Source organism: Sorex fumeus, unplaced genomic scaffold (assembly GCF_029834395.1).
Source record: "Sorex fumeus unplaced genomic scaffold, SorFum_2.1 ptg000029l, whole genome shotgun sequence".
NCBI lineage: Eukaryota > Metazoa > Chordata > Mammalia > Eulipotyphla > Soricidae > Sorex > Sorex fumeus.
In genome coordinates this window covers 15822841-15849396 of record NW_026606086.1, presented here as the reverse complement: position 1 = coordinate 15849396, position 26556 = coordinate 15822841, and the positions used below count along the sequence as shown (strand labels likewise).

General features: G+C 56.3%; 1 protein-coding gene across 1 annotated transcript in view; it reads left to right on the top strand.

Annotated features, from left to right (window-relative positions):
• The first annotated feature begins 466 nt into the window (after positions 1 to 466).
• The window catches only part of RNF157 (ring finger protein 157), a 54756-nt gene continuing 28666 nt past the window's right edge, over positions 467 to 26556 (top strand). The window contains exons 1-2 of the mRNA XM_056115438.1: positions 467 to 677; positions 17875 to 17993. Coding sequence (XP_055971413.1) covers positions 590 to 677; positions 17875 to 17993 — 207 coding nt within the window. The 5' untranslated portion in view covers positions 467 to 589. The remainder of the gene's footprint in view (positions 678 to 17874; positions 17994 to 26556) is intronic.

Genomic DNA, 26556 nt, shown 5'->3' with positions numbered 1-26556 from the left:
CCCTGCAGATGCTGGGGGCGGGACAGGTGACTTCTGGGGCCAAAGGGGGGGCGTCAGCTCCCGGCCCCGCGCCGCGTGCGCCGCGAGCCCCTCTCGGAGTCGGGGTGCAGCGGCCGCCGCGGCGACCCCGGACTCCCGCAGCCCCCCGCCCCGCACGCCCCGCGCCGCGCCGCCCGCAGCCCGCCGCCCATTGGCCGGTGCCGCGCCGACGGTCCCGCCCCGCCGCCCGCAGCCCGCCTCCCATTGGCCCGCGCAGCGCAGACGCTCCCGCCCCTCCGCCCACAGCCCGCCGCCCATTGGCCGGCGCCGCGCCGACGCTCCCGCCCCGCCTCGCCATTGGCTGCGGCCGCCGCGGTCCCCGCGCGGAGCCGCCGCTGACATCACGCGGCCCGAGGCGGCGGCGCCCCCGGCCCAGCCCGCCGCCCCCTCGGTCCCCGCGCCGCCGCGGGGCCCGTGGACGATGGTGCGCGGCGCGCCGGAGGCCTCCCGCCGCCGCAGCCGCAGCGCCGACGCCGAGCGCGCCGCGGCGGGCAGCCGAGCCCCGCACGGGCCGCGGGGCGAGCGGGCGCGCTGAGGCGCCGCGGCGGCCATGGGGGCCCTGACGAGCCGGCAGCACGCGGGCGTGGAGGAGGTGGACGTCCCGTCCAATTCCGTGTACCGCTACCCGCCCAAGTCCGGTGAGGCCCGCGGGCGGGGGGCGCGGGGCGCGGGGCGGGGGTGGCCTGCGCGCTCCCGGCGGTGGGGGGCGGGCGCGCGCTCGGGGCGCCGCGGGCGGGGGCGGGGCGCGGCGGCGACCCCCGCATCGCCCCCAGCATCGCGCCCCACCTCGCCCGGCGCCCACCCGGGGCACCTGTGTCAGGTGCTGCGGGCCCCCGGGGCGCGTGCGGGCCTCCCCCGAGCCCCCCGCGTCGTCCCGGGTTGGAGGTCGGCGTTGGGGACCCCCCGACCGTGCCGGGCTGTGGACGCGGCGGAGGAGCCGGTCGCTCGGGGCGTGTTCCCCGCAGCATCCCCGACCTCCCCCTCCCCGGGTGGGAAGCGGATTGTCACCGCCAAGGACGGTGGCGCAGGACCTCCCGTCCGCTCGTGGTGGTTCTTCGCGGCTTCTCTGGGACTGACCGGGGGGCGAGGGGGGAGTGGGGGTGGTCACTGAGGGCTGCGGGGAGGGGGGCTCTGCTCGAGCAGCCGGGGATCCTGGGGAGGGGTCGGTCCCCTGTAGGTTGGCCCCGCGGCTCGCGCACGCTCCCAGCTCCCAGCGGCGCGTGGAGGGTTGCGCCAGGTGGAAGCGGGGACCAGACAATGAACCTGCACCCCGCAGCGCAGCGCGCGTGTCTGCCAGGACTTGGGGAGGAACCGAGCGTGATCCAGAGCCGCTCCGGGTGGGGGAGGAGCTGCGGGACCCCGACTTGACTTTCCCAGCCTGCGCGAAAGGGGAGCATCATTTGTGAGAGTCCCCGTTCTCTCCCTTCCTGAAACCGCTTGGCTCCTATTCATTGGAGTTGCATGCCGAGCACCAGCACGGGCGCGTCAAAGTGTTTGCCTCTCTGCAGGGCAATGCCCTCCTCCTCTCTGCTGGGGGAAGGAGTGACAGTGCTGCAAGGCTGCTCCCCATCCTCAAGCCTGGCCCCACAGGCAGGCGTGAATAACAAAAGGGAAATGACTAAAACCGTGTTATTGTTCAGGGGAGCACAGGTGGTGGCTGTGCTCAGGGCTGACTCCTGGCTCTGCACTCCATTCAGGGATCACTGGGAGCTGGGGAGACCCAATGAGGTGCTGGGTTGTTGAACCCGGCTCTGTGGAGTGCAAGGCGGACGCCCTACCTGCTATTTTTTTCTAGCCCCAATAAACTAAACCTCTTAGCTGAGCTGCCGGGTTCCTGTAGTAGTAAGTATTCTGCTCACTCTCCCAGTCATTTTAAAAGTTTGATCTAATGGTAACTCATTATTTATTAAATCTGCAATTATTTTTTTTTTGGCTTTTGGACCACACCCGGTGGTGTTCAGGACTTACTCCTGGCTCTGTGCTCAGGGCTTACTGGCTCCTGACTGGGCTCAGGGGACCTTATGGGGTGTGGGGATCCATCCCCCGTAGACCGTGAAAGGCAAGCTGGTGCTATCACTCCAGCTCCTGGTAACTCATTTTGAAAAACATTTCATGTGGGGAGGGCACTTGTCTTCTACAAGACTGACCCAGTTTGATCCCCGGCTTCCGATAGGGTCCCCGCAGCCCTGTAAGTAATTCCTGAGTGTAGAGCCAGGAGTAACTCTTGAGCATCTCTGGGTGCGGGCCTCTCCCCCCCCAAAAAAAGGTGCTTGCTTGCATGATCCATTTTGATCCCCTGAACCACATATGGTATTCTGGGCACAGAGCAAACCCAGGACTTCAAATACAGTGAATTGGAAGTGTGTACTCTCCCACTGAACTCCCTCCCCGTCCTGTGGACAACTTCTTTTATCTTTTGTTTTTTGGGTCCCATCTAGCTGTACTCAGAGCTTATGTCTGACTCAGAGTTCAAGGTTCACTCCCAGGGGAGCCCTGTAACTAATTTATTTTTTTATTTTTGCTTTTTCTGTCAGGCAATGATCAGGGGTTACTCCTGGCTCTGCACTCAGGAATTACTCCTGGCGGAGCTTGGGGAACCATATGGGACACTGAGATTGAACACGGGTCAGTTGCATGCCTGTAACTAATTTTATTTTATTTTATTATTTATTTCCTTTTTGGGTCACACCCGGCAATGCACAGGGGTTACTCCTGGCTCTGCACGCAGGAATTACTCCTGGCGGTGCTCAGGGGACCATATGGGGTGCTGGGAATCGAACACAGGTCGGCTGCGTGCAAGGCAAACGCCCTACCCGCTATCGCTCCAGCCCCACCTGAAACTAATTGTAATTAAAAAAATTGTTATTTAGTTTTGGAACCATAGCTGGGAATTGAATTCAGAGCTGCCCTTGTGCAAAACGTGTCCTCTGATCCTTTGACCTATCTCCCAGCCCTTATTTTATATATTTTAGGTTTTGGGTCAGAACTGGTGATGCTCAGGGCTTACTCTGGCTCTGCTCTCAGGAATCACTCCTGGTGAGCTTGGGGCACCATACGGGGTGCCAGGGATTGAACCCCGGTTAGCTGCGTGCAAGGCTAACTACCTCTCCGCTATGCTATCTCTGGTCCTACCTTATACTTTTAAAACATTAAAATACTTAGTTTTTGACTGTACTGGGGATCGAGCTCGGCACCTCAGATCGCACCGTTGGTTCTTAGGGACTGCTCCCAGCTTTGTGCTTGTGGCCATATGGTACCAGGGATCAAACACAAGAGTCCCATGTGCAAAGTGTGTTCCAACCACCTCAGCCCTCTCTACCATAACTCATTTATGACCTACTGCTTGGAGCTCCCAGGTAGTGCTCAAAGTTCCTGGTAAGTTTTTTCTTTTTTTGGCTTTTGTCCACACCCAGTGGTACCCAGGGCATACTCCTAGTTTGTGCTCAGAGATCACTCCTGAGAGTGCTCAGGCACCATGGGATACCTGTGAGACCAACTCCTTTAGCCCCTCTACTATCTCTGGTCCCTTCTATTTTTGTTTTGCTTTTTGGGTCACACCTGGCTTTGCTCAGGGCTTATACTCTAGGCACTGTGCTCAGTGATCAGTCCTGGCCGAACCATATGTGGGTGCCAAGGATTGAACCAGGTAGGCCACGTGCAAGGCAAGTGCGTTACTTGCTGTACTATCTCTCTGGCTAAATAGTTATATATTTATTTATTTGTTTATTTATTTGGTCTGTTTTTTTGGGGGGGGACTTTTTGGGTCACACCCAGTGATGCTCAGGGGTTACTCCTGGCTTATGCACTCAGGAATTACTCCTGGCGGTGCTCAGGGGACCATTTTGGATGTTGGGAATTGAACCCAGATTGGCCGCGTGCAAGGCAAACGCCCTACCTGCTGTCCTATCACTCCAGCCCCTATATATTTATTTATTGGCTTTTTGGATCACACCTGGTGATGCTCAGGGGTTAGTCCTGGCTCTGCATTCAGGAATCACTCCTGGCAGTGTTCAGGGGCCCACCTGGGATGCCGGGGATCTAACCTGGGTTGGCTGCATGCAAGGCAAACACCCTCCCCACTTTACTATTTATCCGGCTTCTCTGGCTAATTTTTCAGTTGAAGTTGTTTTGTTTTTGGGCCTACCTGGCACTGCTCAGGGCATACTCCTGATTCTGTGCTCAGGGATCACTCCTTACAGGCTCGGGGGACCCTATGGGATGCTGAGGATTGAACCTGAGTCAGCTGTGTCCAGAGCAAACGCCCTATCCACTGGACTATCACTCCAACCCGGTTTTTTAGTTGAAATTCTGAGTGAAATCTTTTTGTCTGTTTTTGGGTCACACCAGGCAGTGCTCAGGTGCTCAGGGGCTACTCCTGGCTTTGTGCTTGGGAGGTGAGTGAACTCTTTATAGGACATGAACCAAAATGTTCACATTGAAGGCACGACACAGAAAATGGGAGTTGAAATATTCTGAATTTGTGCACTACATTTTTTTTTCTTTTTGGGTCACACCCAGCGATGCACAGGGGTTATTCCTGGCTTTCCACACAGGAATTACTCCTGTAGGTGCTGGGGGAACCATATGGGATGTTGGGAATCAAACCCGGGTTGGCCGTATGCAAGGCAAATGCCCTACTCACTATGCTATTGCTCCAGCCCCTGCACTAAAATTTTTTTTCTTTTTGGGTCACACCCGGCGATGCACAGGGGTTACTCCTGGCTCATGCACTCAGGAATTACTCCTGGCGGTGCTCGGGGGACCATATGGGATGCTGGGAATCAAACCCAGGTCGGTCGCGTGCAAGGCGCCTTACCCGCTGTGCTATTAAGGGTAAGGCTTACACGCCTTACCTGCTGTTCTATTGCTCCAGCCCCCTGCACTAAAATTTTTTTATGACCTTTATGCTCTGGTCTAAAGGATCTCCTACCTTCCAGCTGATCTTTAAATTGGTCAACTTCTTGGGTAATAGTATCTTATACCTGGAAGGAATTTGGCCCAAGACACACTCAACTCTTAAGAAAATGGTGGCTCTTGGAGCCGGAACCATAGATGATAGCACAGCAGGTAGGGCATTTGCCTCACATGCGGCCGACCTGAGTTGGCATCTTGTATGGTCCCATGAGCCTGCCTGGAGTAACCCTTGAGCACCTGTAAGTGTGGCCCAAAAACCAAAAAGGGTAAAAAAAAGCAGAGGCCCTGGGAGTGAGTCAGCATGGCTGGGTCCCGGAATGGGTATCGTGTCCTTGAAGACGGTGAAAACAGGGCTCGGACGGCCCGAGGGAAGAAAGCCTGGGGGACATCTCGGGAGCTGATAGCTGCCCCAGCCTCTACTTTCCAAAGCAAGTGACCTGCCACCAAAGGCCTAGTACCACTGGCCACCCAGTGCCACAGCGGATTCAGAGTGCAGCCCTGTCACCATTTTTTGTCTTTTTGGGTCACACCCAGCGATGCTCAGAGGTTACTCCTGGCTCTGCACTCGGGAATCACTCCTGGCGGTGCTCAGGGGACCGTATGGGATGCCGGGAATTGAGCCCAGGTCAGCTGCATGCAAGGCAAACGCCTTCCCTGCTGTGCTATCGCTCTGACCCCCTGACTGGTCTTCTTAGTGATTAGAATTTCTTTTGATATATATGCCATCCTATTGATAAGCGTCCTACCGATGAACATTTGGGATATTTCCCCCAATCTTCTGTTACTGCAAACAGTGCACCAGTGAATAATGGTACACATATGTTTTAGCAGTTTTCTTTTGCATTGTTAATAGACCCATGATTGTTAATCATTTGAGTAACAGAAGGTAAGGTGGGAGTTGGTTTCTGTGTAGTATTTCTACATTGGCATGAAGAGCTATTTTTGGGGACTGGAGCGAGCTCAGCCGTCTGACGCACGTGCTTTCTATATATGACTGCAGACTCCATCCTCACTGCCATGCAGTCTCCTGAGCATTGAGTGAGGAGTATGTCTGGAGCAGTATCAAGTGTGACCCCCCCAAACAAATACCCCGCCACTGCCCCCAACTCTTTATGATGCTATTCATGGCTTTTGTGCTTTTTAAGTTTTTGAATTCAAAGTCAGAGATGCCAGTAAATCCATCTTTACTTCTCTAAAAGCCGGTGATCAGGGGACAGCGGGGGACAGAGGAGGACATTTGTCTTGCACCCATTCGAAGGTCCCACGAGCTTTGATCCCTGACACCCCACGTGGTGCTGTGAGGAGTGACCCTCAGCATAGGCAGGAGTGAGCTTTGAGCATGGCTGGGTGTGATGCTCAAAACCAAACTAAGTAAATGAGATCAAATAAAAGCCAGCAACCAGAGGGGATGCAGCTCAGGAGGACACATGCTCCATGTTTGAGGCCCTGAGTTCTCTCCGTGACATGCACACAGGAGTCCCACGCAAAAGCCCATCATCATTTGTCATTGGTTTGGCCAAGATGGTTGGTTTTAAGGGATACCTGCCTGTCTCCCCCTTCCTTTTAGTGCTGGGGCTCAAACCCAGGACCTCCATATGCCAGGCCTGCACTCTGATGCTGAGCCACACCCCCAGCCCTGCTTGTCCAGCAGAAAGAGGCGCCTCGGAGATCAACATCCCCAGGCTCGTTTACTCGAAGCAGGAAGCAGGAGGCAGCAGTCGGGATGATCCAACCAACTTTATTTATTTTTTATTTTTTTAATTTTTTAATTTTTTTTATTAAAAGATTTTTTAATACTGAGGCATCATGAGGTACCATTGCAGACTTACACATTTTTGTGCTTGGGTTTCAATTATACAATGATCAAATGCCCATCCCTCCACCGGTGCCCATTTCCTACCACCACGGATCCCAGGATCCCTCCCACCCCCCATCCCCCCCATCCCACCCTGCCTCTGTGGCAGGGCATTCCCTTTTGTTCTCTCTCTCTCTTATTGGGTGTTGTGGTTTGCAAAAGAGGCAATGGGTGACAATCATGTTTGGTCTATAGTCTACTTTCAGCATGCTTCTCCCATCCTGGGAGGATCCTCCCAACACCTTTATTTGGTGCTCCCTTCTTTATCTGAGCCCCCTTTTCCCCTAGTATGTGTGGTTGGCCTCCAAGCCATGGAGTAAAATTCCTGGTACTAATCTCGGACTGGGGCGATAGCACAGCGGGTAGGGCGTTCGCCTTACAAGCAGCCAACATGGCCGACCCGAGTTCAATTCCTCCGCCCCTCTCGGAGAGCCCGGCAAGCTACCGAGAGTATTCGATATGCCAGACACAGTAACAACAAAGTCTCCAATGGAGACGTTACTGGGCCCGCTCAAGCAAATCGACGATCAACGGGAGGGCCTTTACCTTTACCTTTACCAATCTCGGCCATTCTTGGGTGTTAGTCTCCTATTTTGTCACTTTATGTTCCCCAGATGAATGCAATCTTTCTATGTCCCTTTCTTTCTGAGTCATTTCGCTTAACATGATACTTTCCATGTAGTACCACTTGTATGTAAATTTCATGACTTCATCTTTTCTAACAGCTACATAGTACTCCATTGTGTAAATGTACCAAAGTTTCTTTAACCAGTCATCTGTTCTCGGGCACTCAAGTTTTTTCCGGATTCTGGCTATTGTAAAGAGTGCTGCAATAAACAGACAATTGCAGATGTCACTTCGACTATACTTTTTTGCTTTTTGGCTCACACCCGGCGATGCACAGTAACTCCTGGTGGCTCTGCACTCAGGAGTTCCTCCTGGCGGTGCTCAGGGGACCGTAGGGGATGCTGGGAATCGAACCTGGGTCGGCCAGGAGCAAGGCATACGCCCTACCCGCTGTGCTATCTCTCCAGCCCCATCCAACCAACTTTAAATACCTAAGAAATCTAGTTCATTTCCCACTCGGTGTTTGGGCAAATTGGAACATAGGCGTGATTGCTTTTGCTTAGGCGTTCGGAGGTGCAGCCTCCCGTGAACGCCAGTCGCTCTCCAGAGCTGCTCCAGACGTGTGTCTGTTGGAGGCAGCAGCGGGGGGTGGGCTGGGGGACACAGGCTTGTCATTGGTCAGCCCTGTGTGCCAGAGCAATTTCTGTCTTTTTCTTGGGAGGAGGGGAGGTGTTTTTTGGGCCACACCTAACTCAGGGCTTAGTCCTGAGTCTGAATCACTCCTAGCCACAGTCTGGGGACCGTATGGGGTACAAGGGATCGAATTCGGGTTGGCCACGTGCAAGCGAGTGCCCTGCCCGTTGTACTGTGACTTCCGCCCCAGTTTCTCTCTCCTTCCCTTCACCAATAATTCACTCAGAATAGAGCGCAACATGGAAAGTCGCCCAATGTAGGTGCGAAACTCTTTCCACCTCCTATACAGGAGGGCTTTGTATCTAGGCTCCATTAGAACCCGAGCACCTCAAAATCGAAAGGCAGGCAAGTTAAAATGGGCGAGAGTTGAAGAGACATTTCTCCATAAAAGATGCACAGATAGACAGTGAACCCACGGAGGGTGCTTCAGGGGATACAGATGAAGGCTACACCTAGATGGCTCTTCACACCCCCTCGGGTGTGTCAGAAATAAAATAATAATAGCAAGTGTTGGTGAGGGTGTTGGGTTTGAAGCCCTGGCACCCTGCGGGTAGGGATGGACCGGGTTGTTTGGGAAAACACTTCGACAGCTCCCGGGACAATTAGCCACATGTGACTCAGCAGTTTTATGCCTCCGAAATAAGTGTCGGTGAAAAATGGGGCCGGAGAGAAAGTACAGCAGGCAAGCACTTGCCTTGTGCGTGGCCCACCTGGGTTTGATCCTGAGCCCCACCAGGAGTGACCCCCGAGCGCAGAGCCAGGAGTCAGCTGAGAAACGCCAGGTATGGCCCAAAAGTCGATACGAAAAATGAAAAGTATCTCATACCAAAATGGGTCCGTGACTATCCAGACAGCGTTATAATGAAAGGTGGAAATGGCCAAGTGTCCATTAGCTGATAGACTCAGCAAGTGATAAATATCATATGTCCGTGCAGTGGGATTTTGTTTGTCTATAAAAAGTAATGAATGGGGCTGGGGTGATAGGACAGCGGGTAGGACGTTTGCCTTGCACGTGGCCGACCCAGGTTCGATCCCCTCTATCCCGTATGGTCCCCCGAGCTCCTCCAGGAGTAATTCCTGAGTGCAGAGCCGGGGGAACCCCTGTGCATCACTGGGTGTGACCCAAAAAGCAAAAAAAAAAAAAAGAATGGTGTAAGGCTCTGGATTCCATTCCCAGCCCTCCCCCCCAAAAAAAAAGTGGCTAGAGAGAGAGTACAAAGGTTAAGAACTTGTGTTGCACGCGACTGACTCTGGGTCAATCCCCAGCACCGCATACACTGCCCCGAACCCCACCAGGTGTGATCCCTGAGCCCAGGGCAAAGAGGGATCCCTGAGCACCACCAGATGTGGCCAAAAATGACAACAGGGACAGGCATTCCTGAGGAGGCTCAGTGACTGAAATAACCTAATTTCCGGGGGAGTGAAATCACCCCCTAAGCACACGGCCCAGAGTTTGATCCTTGGTGCCAGCCGCATGCACTGAGCATGGCCGGGCAGCACGTGTGATGCCCAGCACTCACCCAGGAGTGTGTGGGCATGGCAGCTCTCAGGTGCCATCTCACAAGCAACATGGCTAGAGATGTATAGCAGTGGACCCCGGGGGCCGTTGCTGAGAGAGTGGGGCTCAGGAGCTGGCACTGGGCACTGGGGTGCGGCCCGATGGGGGAGCGTGGGTCTTGCGGGCACGAGACCCTGAGTTTGATCCCCAGCCCCACAGACCCTCCCTCTCCCTGCCAACTCCCGGGGATGCCTGAGTACTGCCAGGTGTGACTGTGTTGGTAAGAGCAGCCTCTGGTCAGTGGGGGAACCGGAACATCTGACAGATGCTACCCACACAGTTTGCAGAACAGATTCCAGGAAGAGGGGCAGTCAAGTTAGGGGAGGGGGCATGTGAGCTGGCCCAGATGAAGGAGCAGGACATGCTTGGCGGTGGGCACAGGCGAATCTGGCACCCTGGGGAAGCACAGCGCCATGGGCGAGCCATCAGAATCCTGGGATAGGAGCGGGATCTGGACCCTTGGCTCTCAGCTGTGTGACCCGGGACAGATGCCTCGCCATCTCTGTGTGGCTACGTGATGCGGGACCGACAGCTCACCTTCTCTGTTTTTTTTTTGTGTTTTTTTTTTCTTTTTGGGTCACACCCAGCAATGCTCAGGGGTTACTCCTGGCTCTGCACTCAGGAATCACTCTCCTGGCGGTACTGGGCGGACCATATGGGATGCTGGGAATTGAACCCGGGTTGGACACATGCAAGGCAAATGCCCTCTCTTCTGTACTATCGCTCTGGCCCCTCTGTTTTCTTTTTTTTTTGGGGGGGGGGTCACACCCGGCGATACACAGGGCTACCCCTGGCTCATGCACTCAGGAATCACTCCTGGCGGTGCTTGGGGGACCCTATGGGACACTGGGAATCGAACCTGGGTCGGCCGTGTGCAAGGCAAACGCCCTCCCCACTGTGCTATCGCTCTAGCCCCCCTGTTTACTTTTTTTAAAAAAAGATCTTTAAAAGTGTTTCAGTTTTGGTGGTGCCCAGGGCTCACTCCTGGCAGGGCTCAGGGGACCATATGGGGTGCTGGGCGCTGAATGCAGGGTGCCAGTTACAAGGCAAGCGCCTCCCCGCTGTTTTTGCCAGCCCTGTGATGCTTCTACCACGGGTGGTTCTGTGTGGCCATTTCCCCGTGGCGCCTTGGGGGGCGGGGCGGGTGTCGGGGGCTGCCATGCCTCAGTCAGACTTCAGGACCTGTCCGGAACCTTGAGGCGCTCTGGAAGCTAAAATCAAGTGGTTGGTTCCACAAACAATCCGTATGTTTTGGCTTCAGCCTGGGGCCTGGCCTTCTCTGACTGCACTTCCTTTCTCCCTCCCCGTGATCTGGAGGGCTGCGGCAGCCGTGGGTGTGTGGAGCACCCGCATGTGCTGGGATGTTTACTAGATCCAGTGGCTTCTGCTGCTGTTGGCAGAAATCTGAAGAGGGGGGCAGGCGCGACAGCTCAGTGGGCTGAGGCACACTTCACGCTGGGGTCCGGGCTTGGTGCTTGCTTCCAGGTCACCTGCCCCCAAGCCCCTCCAGGTGTGGCCCCCAAACACACACAGAAAGACCACATGCATGTGTTTGCCAGGCAGGGCCAGTGCAGGTCTGTTCCTTTTTTTTTTTTTTTTTTTGGCTTTTTGGGTCACACCTGGTGATGCACAGGGGTTACTCCTGGCTGTGCACTCAGGAGTTACTCCTGGCGGTGCTCAGGCAACCATATGGGATGCTGGGAATCGAACCTGGGCCGGCCGTGTGCAAGGCAAATGCCCTACCCGCTGTGCTATCTCTCCAGCCCTTCTTTTCTGGCCACACCCAGCTATGCTTAGGGATTCTTCTTGGCTCTCCACTCAGAAATTACTCCTGGTGGTGCTCGGGGACCATATGGGTTGCTGGCATTTGAACCTGGATTGGCCGCATGCAAGGCAAACGCCCTACCCACTAAACTATTGCTCCGGCCCCAGTGTGTTTCTTTAGCTTGGTTTTGGCTTGGGGTCACACCCAGGGACACTCCCCACAGTCCTTGGGGGACCGTTTGGTGCTGGGGATGGACCCCGGGTCCTGTGAGCTGCCTCTGCAGCTCTCTAAGGGCTGCTTTGTCCTGCTCACACATTACATTTGTTGGTTCTTCCATTCGACATGCAAAACAAAATATCTGAAGTTAATATGGGAAATCACTGGTCTTTGAGACCTAAAGGGTCAGATTCGATTCTTTTTTGCCTTTGCCAGAGAGTGGGTGGGGGGGGGGAACCCAGCCTAAACAAACCTGGGCTTTATCAGGTTGAATATTTTATCATCCGATGCATTGTCCTTCCTATCTCCATTCAGGATGAGGAAGCCTCAGATAATAGCACATCACAAAGCACCTGGTGCTAGGCTCCGCATGGAGTGACATCGTGCAGGATCAGGTGCTCCATCGCCTTCTCATCCTGGACACTAGAGTTTTTTTGGTTATTATTATTATTATTATTATTTGGTTTTTGGGTCAAACTCAGCGATTCTCAGGGGCTACTCCTGGCTTTGCACTCAAGAATGACTCCTGGCAGTGCTCGGAGCTCCATATGGGATGGCGGGGATCGAGCCTGGGTTGACTGTGTGCAAGGCAAACACCCAACCCTATGGACTGTCACTCCAGCCCCTCGTCCTGGACACTGGGGACGCCCAGCGTCCCCCTCAGGTCCTCGCTCCTGAAGCCTGACAGCTCCAGCCGGGATGGCACTGCCCTGTGTCCTCTGCATGCCTGTCAGGTCGGGGTGGGACAGCCGTGAGTCAGGTGGTTCTGAATCCTTCCTGTGCTCCCCGGAATGGGTCTGCAGGGAGGAATGACCCGTGTCCGACTCTGACCGCTCGCCCAGAGCTTCAGTTCACACGGGCCAGGTGAGGGGGTGTGGGACCTTCTCGTCGTGCACCCCTGAGCCAGCCTCTCATCCCAGCGTCTTGAAACAGGGCCCCGCGTCTGGGGTTCGACTTGGGGTGGGGGCACAGCCTGTGAGCGCTGAGGCTCGGCTCGTACGCTGGCTACCACTTGAGCCATCTCTAGGGCCCTCTGCTGTTATGTTTTCAGGGGTCTCCAAGGGTCGTGGGGCCTGTTCTGGCGAGCCTCAGCCCAAGGCTGCTGGGGGAGCCAGGCGGTGCCGGGGACCAAACGGGGCCCCTGCGTGCCAGCCGTGTGCTTCAGCCCTTTGAGACATTTCTGCTGCCCCCACCCGCCCCACTTTTTCTCTTTTTATTTATTTTTAGTTTGGGGTCACACCCAGTGGTGCTCAGGGCTCACTCCTGACTCTGCACTCAGGAATCACTCCTGGCTGCGTTCAGGGGACCCTACGGGATGCCAGGGACTGAACCTGGGTCAGCTGTGTGCAAGGCAAGTGCCCTATCTCTATACTATCACTCTGGCCCCACATTTTTTCTACTCTCTCTCTTTCAAAAAAGTATCACTGGGGCCAGAGCAGTAGTACAGTGGGTAGGGAGTTTGCCTAGCATGCAGTTGGCCTGAGCTCCATTTCGGCATCCCATAGGGTCCTCTGAGCCCACCAGAAGTGACTCCCGAGTGCAGAGCCGGAAGTAACCCCTGAGCATCGCCAGGTGTAACCCAAAAGTCCAAAAAAGGTTTTTTAAACAAACAAATAATACCATTATTTACATTGGAGACCCTTGGGTCATTCAGGTGCGATGTCCCCTCTTTGGTCAGTGACATGCTCTTCCCACGGCTGAGGCCTTTTGTCATGGCCCTCGGGGGCCCTGTTAGCAGGTCCAAGGCAGGCCATGTTTCTCTCTTTCTTCCTGCCCTGAGCTTGGCTGTATCCTAGGAGCCCAGACCCTGGTCTCACAGTGCTGTTCCCCACGGCCAGAAATGGCTCTTGACCGTGCTCCCCGCTGCCATTATTTCTGGAACATTCCAGTGGGCAGTGTAACAAGGTGGTCTGCAGAGATAAGACAAGAGGTATGATCCAGGGTTTGGAACAAAGGGCTAGAACTCAGCTCTGGTGTCCCACGAGTGGCCCTCAGGCATCACTGGTGTGGCCCTCCCCATGCCCCCCCTAAAAATGTACGGGGAGTTTTTATTCATACTTCTAATTTAAATTCATGTGGTTTTTCCCCCCTTCTTTTTCTGTGATTCTCAATGAAACCAGAGAGAGTAAAATTAAAATGTCACGAAATGACTTGTTTGCTCTCACCACATTCTCAGAATAATACCAGGTCTGCCACCAACAGTGTGATCATCGTCCAGGGTGGAACTGTCACCTACACAGAGATTTGCATTTGCCTTCCCCGGGGGCTGGACCCCACTGGAGAAATGCAGTCGAGTTGCAGTGGGTTTGGTTTGGGGGCCACACCCAGCCTTGCCTCGGGTGCTCTGGGGTCACTCAGGAGAGGGTGGCACAGGCGTGAGGCTCGGAGCCTGCAGGGCACTTGCTCTGCCACCGAGCCCTTCACCAGCCCTGGCAGGCGTCTGGAGTGGGGCCACGGGGTCATGCCGGGCGGCTCTGTCTGGGAGCATTCGACTGTGTCTGAGCTTCGTTTTACTTTCAATGTGTGGGATGGCTTGAAAATTTTAATTGTATACTTATGTAAAAGATTGCATTGTTTGGTTATACAAGACTAGCGTATTCGAGGACACCTGAAGTTCAGTTGTTCAGTTCAGTCCAGTTGCTCTGTGTTCAGGAGTCCTTCCAGTGGGACACGGGGCTGTAAGAGGTGCTGGGACGGGCTGGAGCGACAGCACAGCGGGGAGGGTGTTTGCCTTGTACGCGGCCGACCCGGGTTCGATTCCCAGCATCCCATATGGTCCCCTGAGCACCGCCAGGAATAATTCCTGAGTGCAAAGCCAGGAGTAACCCCTGTGTATTGCTGGGTGTGACCCAAAAAGCCAAAAAAAAAAAAGAGGTGCTGGGAGACCCAACCAGGGTTGGCTGTGTGCATGCCAGGCAGACGCCCTCGCCCGTCTGCCTCCAGAGGACTCCCCGGGGCTGCTCCTGGGGTGCTTGCCCCACGCAGGGTAGGCTGACTGGGTGGGAATTTGGGTGCTCGGCCCTGCTCTAGCCCAGCCAGGCCTGAGGACCACCAGGTGGCACCTGACATGCCAGGGACTGCTGTCCAGCCTCATGGCGTCCGGGCCTGCATTTGGACCCTGTCTGTCAGGGCTGGCCGGCGTCAGTGATCTGAGCCAGGCACTTCTGCTCCTGGTGCGGCCGCCGCCTCCCTCTCTATGAATTATGCACCAGGAATGAACGAGCAGCCGGCGGCCGTGAATAATTCATCTCCGGCTTTCCCGGCTGCCTGGTGTGCTGTCCCCTACAGATGGCCACTCTCTGCGGTCACGTCCCCGTGGTGGTTCCTCTGTGAGGGCTTTGATTGTACTCCTGAATGGTGCTCTCCTGACTGTTGTCTCACTAAGGCCTGCATGGTGGGGAAGATTTTTACTCACGTTGTTTCGTTTAATCTGTATTTCTGGGCGCTGCCTGAAGAAAATGCAGGACAGAATTGTGTGTGTGTGTGTGTGTGTGTGTGTGTGTGTGTGTGTGTGTGTGTGTGTGTGTGTGGTTGGATTTAGGGCCACATCCGGTGATGATGCTCAGGACTTGCTCACGGTTTACTCCTGGCTCTGTGCGTAGGGATCGATCCTGGTGGGCTTGGGGGACCATACAGGATGCCGGGGATCAAACCTGGGTTGGCTGTTTGCAAGGCAAGCGCCCTGTCCTCTGTGCCATCATTCCAGCCCCTCGGGGCAGAATATCTTGTTTGGTTTTTCTGTTAAGAGTTTTCCTCCCTCATGGGCTGAAACTCCCAGTTTTTCAGTTTGCTGTAAACCTGCAGCAAAAATGGAGACTGAAGGGTTGGAGAGATAGTATAAGGATAGTGCATGCAACTGACCCAAGTTTGAGCTCTGGGTTCCATCTGGGACATAGTACCAGGAGTGATCCCTGAGTGCAGAGCCAGGAGTTATCCCTGAGCATCACTGGGTGTGGCCCAAAAACTGGGGGGGAAAGAAAGGAAACTGAGTGAGAAAGTTTTTTTTTTCCTTTTCTTTTTGCTTTTTTGGTGACACCCAGCGATTTTCAGGGTTTACTCCTGGCTCTGCACTCAGGAATTACTTCTGGCGGTGCTCAGGGGACCATAATGGATGCTGGGGATCGAACCCGGGTTGACTGCATGCCAGGCAAACGCCCTACCTGCTGTACTATCACTCCAGCCCCAGAAAGTTTTTTTTTTTTTTTTGCTTTTTGGGTCACACCCGGCAATGCTCAGGGGTTACTCCTGGCTCATGCACTCAGGAAGTACTCCTGGCGGTGCTCGGGGGATCATATGGGATGCTGGGAATCGAACCAGGGTCGGCCATGTTGGCTGCGTGCAAGGCAAACGCCTTACCTGCTGTGCTATTGCTCCAGCCCCCCCTTTTTTTTTTAACTAAAAAAAAACTTGTTTGGTTTTTGGGCCACGCCTGGCAATGCTCAGGGGTGACCCCTTGCTATGCACTGGACTTTGTCCTGGTGGGCTTTGGTACCATATGGGTGCTGGGGATTGAACCCAGGTTAGCCATGGCAAGGCAAGTGTTCTACCCACTGTACTGTCTCCAGTCAGGAAGTTGAGGTTTACTGTGTCCGAGCAGTGGGGCAGGGAACGCTGATCAGAGATGCTATGGTGGGGAATCTTTGTCATGCCTCCCCATCACCCCAGAAGCAGATCCCGCGAAGGCAGCCAGAGAGACGCCCCGTGCACTTGTGCATAGGAGCCCTGGGTTGGATCCCTGGGGCTGCGTGGACCCGAGCACAGCCAGGAGCGACTCCCACCCAGAACCCCGAATAGCCCTGACCGAGTGGTGCCCCACAGGGAGCTGTGTTGTGCTCCCCCCGCTGCCTCCTGCGACTCAGGGCGTACACCCTGGCCCAGTTCCTGCATTGATTGGTGGCAGGGAGGCCGGGGGTGGAAGAGTGACCTCTGCCTGTGGGTTGCATCCTGTTATTGTGGTGCCACTGCCTGCGCATGGGGGCGCTGATGTCTGGGCCCTCAGCGCTGTCAATGGCCTTGGGCTGGAGAGGGTGTGGCCGGACTGCTGTGGCCCAGAAACCATCAGGGCCTGTGTGGCACCTGGATGGTGGAGCTGGGGCCAGTGGATTGATCTGATTCCCTTTCAGGAATAGTTGTTTTTGTTTGTTTGTCCTTTTTTTTTTTTCTTTTTGGATCACACCCGTCGATGCACAGAGGTTACTCCTGGCTCTGCACTCCGGGATTGCTCCTGGTGGTGCTCAAGGGAACCATATGGGATGCTGGGAATTGAACCCGGGTTGGCTGTGTGCAAGGCAAATGCCCTATCTACCCGCTGTGCTATCGCTCCAGCCTCAATAGTTGCATTTTGAGGCAAACTAGAAACTGAAGCGACTCTGTGGCAGAGGGTTTGCTACAGTCAGGCGCATGGTGGCAGCTGGGCCCCGAGTTTCCTGGGTGTGGGGGTGAGTTGGCTTAGGAAATCTTGGCAAAGAAATATAGGCATGTGTATGTGTGCGCGCGCACGCAAACTGCTCGCTTAAGTTAAGGCACTTGAGTACAGGGCTGGAGAGATAAAGCATTTGCCCTGCAGGTAGCTGATTATGTAGGTCCCCAGAGCCCTGCCAGGAGTGATCCCTGAGCACCACTGGATTAGCCCGAAAACCAAAACAAACAAATATAGAGCTTTGGGGCCCACCCGGCAGTGTTTGGGTCACTCCTGCCTCTTCACCCAGAGCTCACTCCTGGTGGTGCTCAGTGGCTGTATGGGATACCTGGGATCAAACCCAGGTCAGCTGCATGGAAAGCAAGTGATGTCCTTGTTATACTATTGCTCAGGCCCCAAAGCACTTTTTTCTTTTTAGTTTGGGGCCACACCCAGTGATGCTCAGGGGTGACTCCCGGCTCTGCACTCGGGGATCACTCCCGGCAATGCTAAGGGGACCCTAGGGCATGCCGGGGATCAAATCTGGGTCAGCCATGTGCAAGGCAAGTGCCCTCCGCACTGTGCCATCTTTGCATTCCCAAAGCACCTCTGGAATAAGTGGAGAACTTCGAGGTCAGGGGGTAAGTCAGGGACCATCTGCTCTGGGTGGGGAGAGCAGAGATCACCCAGGATGGGGCTTTGGCTGAGAATGTGAGGCAGGGAAGGCGTCTCTGTCACAGTCGCTGTCTTGGAGCCTTCTGGGCACGGTGTTGCTTACTCTGTGCCCTTCTCCCGAATCCAGAGGCGGGGGCCGAGCCTTGGAATCGGCTCTCAGCCTCTGTGTGACGTCCCCCCGTCTCTCCCTCCAGGAAGCTACTTTGCCAGCCACTTCATTATGGGAGGAGAGAAGTTCGACTCGACTCACCCCGAGGGATACCTGTTTGGCGAGAACAGCGACCTGAACTTCCTGGGGGACAGGCCTGTGGCGGTATGGCTGGAAGGGGGCTTTGGGGGACCGCGAACAGGCTTGTGAGGGCGGGCACTTGGGGAGGGGGGCCTGGGAGGTGTGGAAAGGCTCCCAGGTCTGCCAAGAGTGTGGACGGCACCTGCAGTCGAGCTTCCCCGGACAGATGGTCAGTCCCCTGTGGCACCGAGGGAGATACACACAGACAGACACGCACACACCAGCCCCTGTGGCACTGCATAGTCACACACACACACACACTCTCTCTCTCTCTTTCTCTCTCTCTTTCTCTCGCACATGTCAGTCCCCATGACTCTGCACTCACACACGTGTACTCTTCCCTGGCTCATCCTTCCATGTAGGAGGTTGTGTCTCAGGCCCGGGCCTTGGCCCAGCAGCCCAGAGGCAGGTGTCCCGCCACCGCGGCAGCGTCCCAGCACCTGGGACAAACCTTGTCAAGAACAAGCCCATGGGGGAGCGGGTGGGCTGGGCTGTGGCGGCTGTCACACTCCCCCCTCCATCTCCCAACCCAGTCCACAGACTGCCCCGGGACCTCCTCTCTGCCCCAGCCAGACCTTGAAGTAGATTTTCTGGTGTCGTTATTATTTGGAAGAGGGTGTGGGGGCCACACTTGTGGTGCTGGGGGACCCCGCTGGGCAAGGGCCGTGATCACTGTGCTAGCTCTCTAGCCTTATTTTGTGGCAGCAACCCCCAAGCACTGCTCAAGGGGTCCAGGAGTCACTGCCAGTAGTTCTTGTCCAGCCAGGCTGGAGACTCAGTCCTGGGGCACATTCAGCACCTTTGGGGCAGCCCCAGATAAGCCCACATTCCGGGGGCTGGAGCGATAGCACAGTGGGGAGGGTGTTTGCCTTGTACACAGCCGACCCAGGTTCGATTCCCAGCATCCCCTATGGTCCCCCGAGCACCGCGAGGAGTAATTCCTGAGTGCAGAGCCAGGAGGAACCCCTGAGCATCGCTGGGTGTGACCCAAAAAGCCTCCCCCCTCCATGCAAAAACCCACCCAGACCAAAACCAGCCCAGTCACTCCAGAGGTTGGTGCTTCTCAGTGTTGACGTGGGTGCGGACGGCCATAGTATGGTCTGTCTTTTTCTTGCCCCTGACCTTTGAAGAGGAGTCAGCAGGGACGCCCGCAGCCCCCAGCCTGCGTGTCCCGCACACCTCACCCATGGTCGCACGGGTCCTGCTCTCACCACGGCTGGGAGGGTCCTCTCCAGACAGCTGACAGGTAGGAGGTGCAGGGGCAGACGGGGTGGGCGAGGGGCGCTCTGAATGATAGAGACAGGGTGTTCCCCAGCGCCCAGCCTGGCTCCCCATGGCTTGGCACTGCTCACTTTGAGAGCGAGACAGAGGACCACTCACTGTGTGCTCCAGAGCACCTCCGCAGCAACATCTTGCCTTGTGGGTTCTCATCTGACCTTGGGGTCTGACGTCACTTCCTGCCAGGCGGGGGGGGGGGGGGGGGGGCGGGGCGGCCCCCAGACCTGAGACAGGCTTGTACCCATAGTCCCAGGAACATGACCGTCTCGGGTGTCAGCAGCGGGGAGAAGGCGCCAGCCTAGATCCCTTTTCAGAGGGCGCAGGTGGGTAGTGGGGGAGGTTGAACAAGTTGGAGAAATGTGGACTGCCTGGCCTGTGGCATTTGGGGGGTTTCCTGTCATTTTCCGGTATGGACTGACCACCAAGTTGCTGTCTTGACCACGCAGGCCGACCCATTCGTTTATCACCTTGGCCGTGGGGCGGGTGGGCTTCGAGAACCCCCCGTGTGGGCGTGTGCGGGGCTGGAGCAGGGCTCTGGCCTTGCATGTGGCCCACCTGCCTTTGATCCCGGCCCCCCTGGTCCCTTGAGAACCACCAGGGGCGATCGCTGAGCACAGAGTCAGGTGTAAGCCCTAAGCACAGCCAGGTATGGCCCAAAAGCAAAGCAAAAGTGGTTGAAGAGGATTTGGAATCAGGGTTGCTGGGTTTTTCCCATCTGCACGGGAGCGCTAGCCCCTTAGCACATCGGCTCTGCCATCTGCCTCGTGTCCCGTGGGTACTTCTGACCCAGCCAGGGACAGTGCTTGAAATCGCCACTCGGAGAGCTGCTCTGGGCAGTGCCAGGGATGGACCCCGGGCCCTGCCTCGCGCCCTCCTGGCCTGGGTGAGGTTCAGTAGTGAACTCCTCCCAGGGGCTCAGCTGTCACAGACAGTGGCTACTTCCCAGGCACTGTGGGACCCCCAGCTCCTCCCAGCCTGGCAGCCTTCCTCCCCGTCAGGAAAGTTGTGAGTTTTAGTCACACCACAAGACATGGATCGTCGTGAGTGTCCGTGTTGGCTTGGCCCGCTCCCATGCAGTCACCCTGCGAGGGTCATGCGCCGTGGGGCCCAGATGGACTGGAACCGGCTTCCAGGAGTGGAACCTTTCTCCACGTTTGGAGAGACATCCCCCTCAACATCTGCGGAGATATCTCCCATATCTGTGGAGATGTCCCCTGCCCACTTCTGCAGAGACAGCCTCCCATGTCTGCGGAGACACCCTCCCATGTCTGTGGAGACATCCCCCCACATCTGCGGAGATATCCCCCCACTTCTTTATTATTATTATTTTGCTTTTTGGGTCACACCCAGCAATGCACAGGGGTTCTTCTGGCTCTGCACTCAGGAATCACTCCTGGCGGTGCTCGGGGGACCATATGGGATGCAGGGAATCGAACCTGGGTTGGCTGTGTGCAAGGCAAATGCCCCCCCCTCTGTGCTATTGCTCTCGCCCCGTCCTCCCCACTTCTGCAGCAGAGACATCCCCCTGCGTCTGCAGAGACACCCCCCGCATCTGCGGAGACATCCTCTCCCCTGTCTGTGGGAGACCCCCCCCCCACATCTACAGGAGCTCACCGGAGAAAGGGTCGGCAGCAGGTCCATTGGGGGTGGTTTTACACACACACACACACACACACACACACACACACACGCACATAGGTGCACATGTGTGCAGCATTGTGCACCCTCGGCACCACTCATTCCTCTCCCAGGCGTGGCCAGTGTCAGGGGTTGCCCAGGCAGCATGGCTGGGCCCTGCCCGAGGGGCTCGCCCTGTGGTCGGGCATAGGACGGCAGCTTGGCAGGGTTGGTGAGCACTGCGGTAAGGACAGGGTTGCAGGGCCTAAGAGCATGGCGCGGGCCCTCTGCCTTCCCCCCGGGGGAAGTGGAATCGGTGACAGTGCACTGAGGCGCAAATGGGCTCCTGGAGTGGGGTGTCCGTGAGGACTGGGCATGGGGTGGGTGGACTGTGAGGATAAGATCGGGTGAAAGGAAATGGAAGGCTGAAATGCGCTGCGGAGTGTGTGCTCCTGCGGTGTGGGGGAGACGGTCATGGTCACCCCGCTGTGTGGAGACGGTCACGGTCATCCCGCCATGGTCATCCTGCCATGTGGTGGAGGCAGCCGCGGTTGTAATTTGGCTCTGCACCAGTTGTAATTTGGCTTTGTGGCGTTGGTCCAGGTGTTGGTCATCCTCGAGCTGCAGTTTCCCTTGGCGGCAGAGGCTAAGGGTTCCACGAGGGACAGCAGTTACGGAGGGGCAGTAAGTCTTGTGGTCAGTCTCCAGGGGTCAGGGGAATCAGATGGGGACCAGCTAGGCGTCATTTCGCACGGGTCCCTCCTGGGGGCTCTGCGCTGCCGGGGTTCATCCTTGGGGGCGGCTCCTGTGCTTGGCCTGGCAGGTTCCCTCGGGAGCAGAGCAGAGAGAGCAGCTTCGCAGGAGTGGCGACGCCTCGCCGCAGAGACCCTTACCCCAGACGCATGCGAGTGCTAAGATGTCGGGCTGGCTCGTGGCCTGGCCTCTCCATGACGGGCTCCCTGTGCCCGTTCCCTGGTGACATCATGTGCCTCAACTTGCCGTCCCCGGCCCCAGACACGGGCTTCGCTGTAACCCCTCATTTCTCTCTTGCAGGCAGGTGGGGCCCGTGAGGGCGGGGGGGGGGGGGGGGGGGGGGGGTGTTCCCTTCCAGCAGGGGGCGCCATCTCAAATCCTAGTGCCGTGGAACAGCCTCCTTGTGTTCCCACATCCTAGGATGTCACTGGCCCCCCAGAACCCACTCGGCCTTTGTCACCCTTGTGGCCGCATCCTGTCTCCAGCCCCCGGGGCCAGGCAAGGCCTCAGCCCAGCACCCTCAGGGCTAGAGTTCAGCCCTGGGCCTGCAGACCGGATAGGGCACAGGCCTCCTGTGTGTGTGTTTATGATGAAAGCACGTGTGAATGTGACTCTGTGTGTGTGTGTGTGTGTGTGTGTGTGTGTGTGTGTGTGTGTGTGTGTGTGTTTGACCCAGTTTCGCCTCACTTCTTTCCTTCACGATTCTATTCTGGGCATCTCGCTTGGCAAGGTAAGGTGTTTTAGAGATTTTTTTTAATCTTTTTTTTTTTTTGGTCACACCCAGTGATGCTCAGGGCTGACTACTGGCTCTGTGCTCAGAGAGTTACTCCTGGCAGTGCTTCAAGGACCATGTGGGATGCTGGGGATTGAAGTGGGTCAGCTGCGTGCAGGGCACACACCCTCCCTGCTGTGCTGTCACTCCGGCCCCTGTAGTAAACTTTTGACGGGCATGGCTTTATGTCTCCGAGCCCTGAGAGAAGGAAGCGCACACCCAGGGCATTGCCTCCTCCCTGGTCTTGATGACCATCCTGGCTTCACCACTGGTGTGTGGGCCCCAGCAGGCAGGGGCCAGTGTGTGAGTCGTGTGTGGCCAAGTGGCGTCAGCTCGGGCCGGGCTGGGGGTGTGGTGGTGATGGTGAGGTCCGTGCCCTGGCACCCACCCCAGCCCCACTGGATGTGTCCCCAATGGCAGTCACAAGCCCCCAAAGTGTTTCTGTGCCTGTTGGAATGGAAATATGTCTGTGCCACATCCTTTACCAAAAAAGCAGGTTTTTGCAGGAAATGTGAGGTCCTGAGTTTCTCTCTGATGTGAGTGGCCGACCTCCTTCATGTGTGTGTGTGTGTGTGTCTATGTCTGTGTGTCTTTGTGGTGTGTGTGGTGGGTGTGTGTGTTTGTGAGTAGTATATGTCTGTGTGGCGTGTGGTGTATGTAGTATGTGTATGGTGTATGTCCGTATGTGTAGTGTATGTCTGCCTGGTGTGTGGTGTATGTCTGTGTGTTGTATGTGTCTGTGTGTAGTGTGTGTTTACATGTGTATGTATGTGCTGTGTGTGGTGTGTTTTTATGTGTGGTATGTATGTTTGCATGTGGTGTGTGTGTGGGTGCGCGCTCATCCAGCCATGCGAGGGGGGGGCCCCGCCAGCCTCCAGGCCGTGGCTCGGCTCCACACGTGACGAGGGGCTTTACTCCGTATACTCCTGTGCCGTGCGGATTTCCCCAGCACATACTTTGTTTTCAAATGAAAGGCACTTCCACTTTCTTTAAAAATAGAGAAGAACTTTTAATGAGCAGAGGAAGGAAATGGGTCCAGGCGAATAAACAGAAGTCGGGAAATTAAGGAAGTTCATAAAAATAAGGCCTAATTTTGTCAGAGACTGACGGGAAGGGCGTGGGGTGTTGAGGTGCCTGGGGTATGCGGCGGGTGGGCTTGTATGTGTGTGTGTGGGGGGGAGGGGTGATCAGAACCAGGACGGCCGCAGGCCCGACAGCACATCACTGGTTGCCCGTGGCAGTTGAGGCCACCGCCGCGGGAACTACCTACTCTTCTGCCCTGATGGGAGGTCCTCAGAATCCACCAGGTGTGCCCCGGCCATGGGCAGGGGCTGGCAGCCACTGAGCTGTCTCCAGGCCCCGGGTCTGCTTTTCACTTTTTAATTTTAGTTTAGGTCAGTGTGCTCTGCGCTCAGGGTTTATGTCCTGGTGGACTCGGGGGACCCTCTGGGGTCTCGGGGGTCCCAGTTGTGCAAGACCAGTCGGTGCCTGGGTGTGAGCTCCAGCACAGACTGGGCTGGTGTGGCCGAGTGAAGTCCCTGGCTGATTGTCTCCAGAAGCTTCTTGTCTTGCAGGCCCCAGCCCTGCTGGCTTCCCAGCGCCCGTTCCTCTTGAGTGTGGGTCTGGGCAGTGCCGCCCTCCTGCGAGTGCAGCGGCTCTGCCGGGCTCATTCCCTTTCTCCTCCCTGGGGGCGGCCTGGCCCTGGGCTGTGCTGGCTGGTGCTGTAGGCCTGGGGCGGTGTCCCTTCACCAGGACACAGTGCTGTGGAAAACCCCGCGCGGCAGGAGTGATGGAGGGGTCACACCCGATGATGCTCAGGGCTTCCTCCTGGCTCTGCACTCGGGAATTGCTCCTGGCGGTGCTTGGGGGACCCTATGGGATGCTGGGGATCGAACCCGGGTCAGCCCCATGCAAGGCAAACGCCCTCCCTGGTGTACTGTCACTCCAGCTCCAAATGGTAGATCTTTTCGTTTGTTTTGGTTTGGGGGCCACACCTGGCAGTGCCCAGGGCTCTGTGCTCCGGGATCACGCCTGGCAGTGCTTAGGGGTACTGCACGGAGTGCCAGGGATCACACCTGGGGCGGCTGTGTGTCAGTCAAGAGCCCGGCCTGCTGCAGTATTGCTCCAGCCCCTCACTTGGAAACTTAACTTGGGTGTTGATCTAAAGTTACTGTTCGTGTGGCTCTTCCCTTCAGACAGGGAGGGAAGTATCCGAATGCCTTCCTCTCGGCCTTGCTGTTTCCCGAGACCCGGTGACTCAGTGCTGACGTGCAGCTGTTCTTTGACCCGGAGAACAGTACCCTGGCATCCCTGAGGCCCAGAGAGTGTCTCTAGACTGGAGGGGTTCGTCGAGAGTTCGTGACCGTGTCTGGGTCCACAGTGGATGTGGGGAGGGAGGTTGCGTGGGCAGTTGCGCTGGGCAGGGCTGCACCACGAGATCGAATGGGGAAGAAGCTGGTGACTTTATGACTTTATTACTTTATTACCGGGTGGTGCTCAGGACTCACTCCTGACTCTGCACTCAAGGGTCTCTCCTGCCCGTGCTCAGGGGACCAGATGGGGTGCCAGGGATCGAAGCCAAATGCCCTCGTCCCCAACCTCCGCTGTACTTTCACTCTAACCTCCTTTATTTTTTTAGCTTTTAGGGTCCTACCTGCTGGTACTCAGGGGTTATTCCTGGCTCTGCGCTCAGAAATGCCCCCGACAGTGCCGGGGGAGCATCTGGGATGCTGGGGGTCGCCGTGTACAAGGCAAATGCCCCACCCACGGTAGTGTCGCTCCAGCCCCTGACCCCCATCCTTTCAAGAAGGAACTTGGCTCTCTGGCTCCGTTGTGCTCGCCCGCTACACCCCCTTCTTTTACTTTTGTGGTTTTGGGCCAATCCTAGGAGTGCTGGGATCGAACCGAGACCCCCTGCAGGTGGGGCCTGTGCTCCAGCCCTTTTGTTGTCTTTCGGGGGCCACATTCGCAGTGCTCTGGGGTCACTCCTGGAGGTGCTGGGGGACCCTGTGGGACGTCGGGGATTGAACCCAGGTGAGCTGTGTGCAAGGCCGGTACCCTCCCTGCTGCGTGCACTCTCTCACCCCCTCCCCGTCACTATTTTGAGAAGCAGGAGGAGCACTGTGTAAGGAGCTTCCCTGTTGTCGGTCTTGCTTCTGAGCTGTGGAGTCTTTCTACAGGGGTATAAAACGCAGGTTCACGTTTTTTTTTTTTTTCCCCAAATACAAAAAAAAATAAGCACCAGCTCCGTCTGTCACTTCTAATGATGCTGCCTTGGCGGAGGCAGGTGGCAGAGGGCACCTGCTGTCCCCGGCAGGAGAGACGGGCGTCTGGATTGATCTGCTCTGTAGACTTCTGAGTAATTTGGTAGGTTACAGCTCCAGGGAGACGCTGCAGTGTAACCTGACATGAGGAGAGAAAGAAAACTGTCCTCCAGAAGTGTCTGGGGTGATGGTGGGGGCTGGGCATGGCCGGGTAACGCTCACCCAGCCCCTCTGACATGGGGGTTTCCTGAGCAGTTGGGATCCTGTAGCTTGGCACTGGGAAAGGGAAGTCCCCGTGGGCGAAGGGAACGGTTTCTACTTCTAGTGCTTGCTTTGCTCAGTTTTTTTTTTTTAATTGAATCACCCTGAGAGACACAGTTACAAAGTTGTTCCTGATTGGGTTTCAGTCAAAGACTCTTCCAACACCCCTCCCTTCACCAGTGTGCATTTCCACCACCAGTGACCCCAGTTCCCCCCCCCTCTCTCTCCCCTTCACCCTTTTTCTCTCCTTTCCACCCCCCATCTTTCTCTCTCTCCCCCCTCTCTCTCTCCCCCACCTTCTGGGCACTGTGGTTTGCAGTACAGATGCTGCAAGATTGTCACCTCCTTCTAGCACTCAGTGCTTGTTCAGAGTGATCCTTTTCAACTCTCTGGCTCACTTTTTTTTTTTTTTAATTATAGTTTAGGTAGTGAGCACTGTCCTCCCGTTGTTGATTGATTTGCTCGAGCGGGCCCAGTAACGTCTCCATTGTGAGACTTCTGTTACTGTGTTTGGCATATTGGAAACATCACGGGTAGCTTGCCAGGCTTTGCTGTGCGGGCGAGATACTCTCGGTAGCTTGCCGGGCTCTCCGAGAGGGGCGGAGGAATCGAACCCGGCCCTCTTTTGTTTTGACAGCATGAC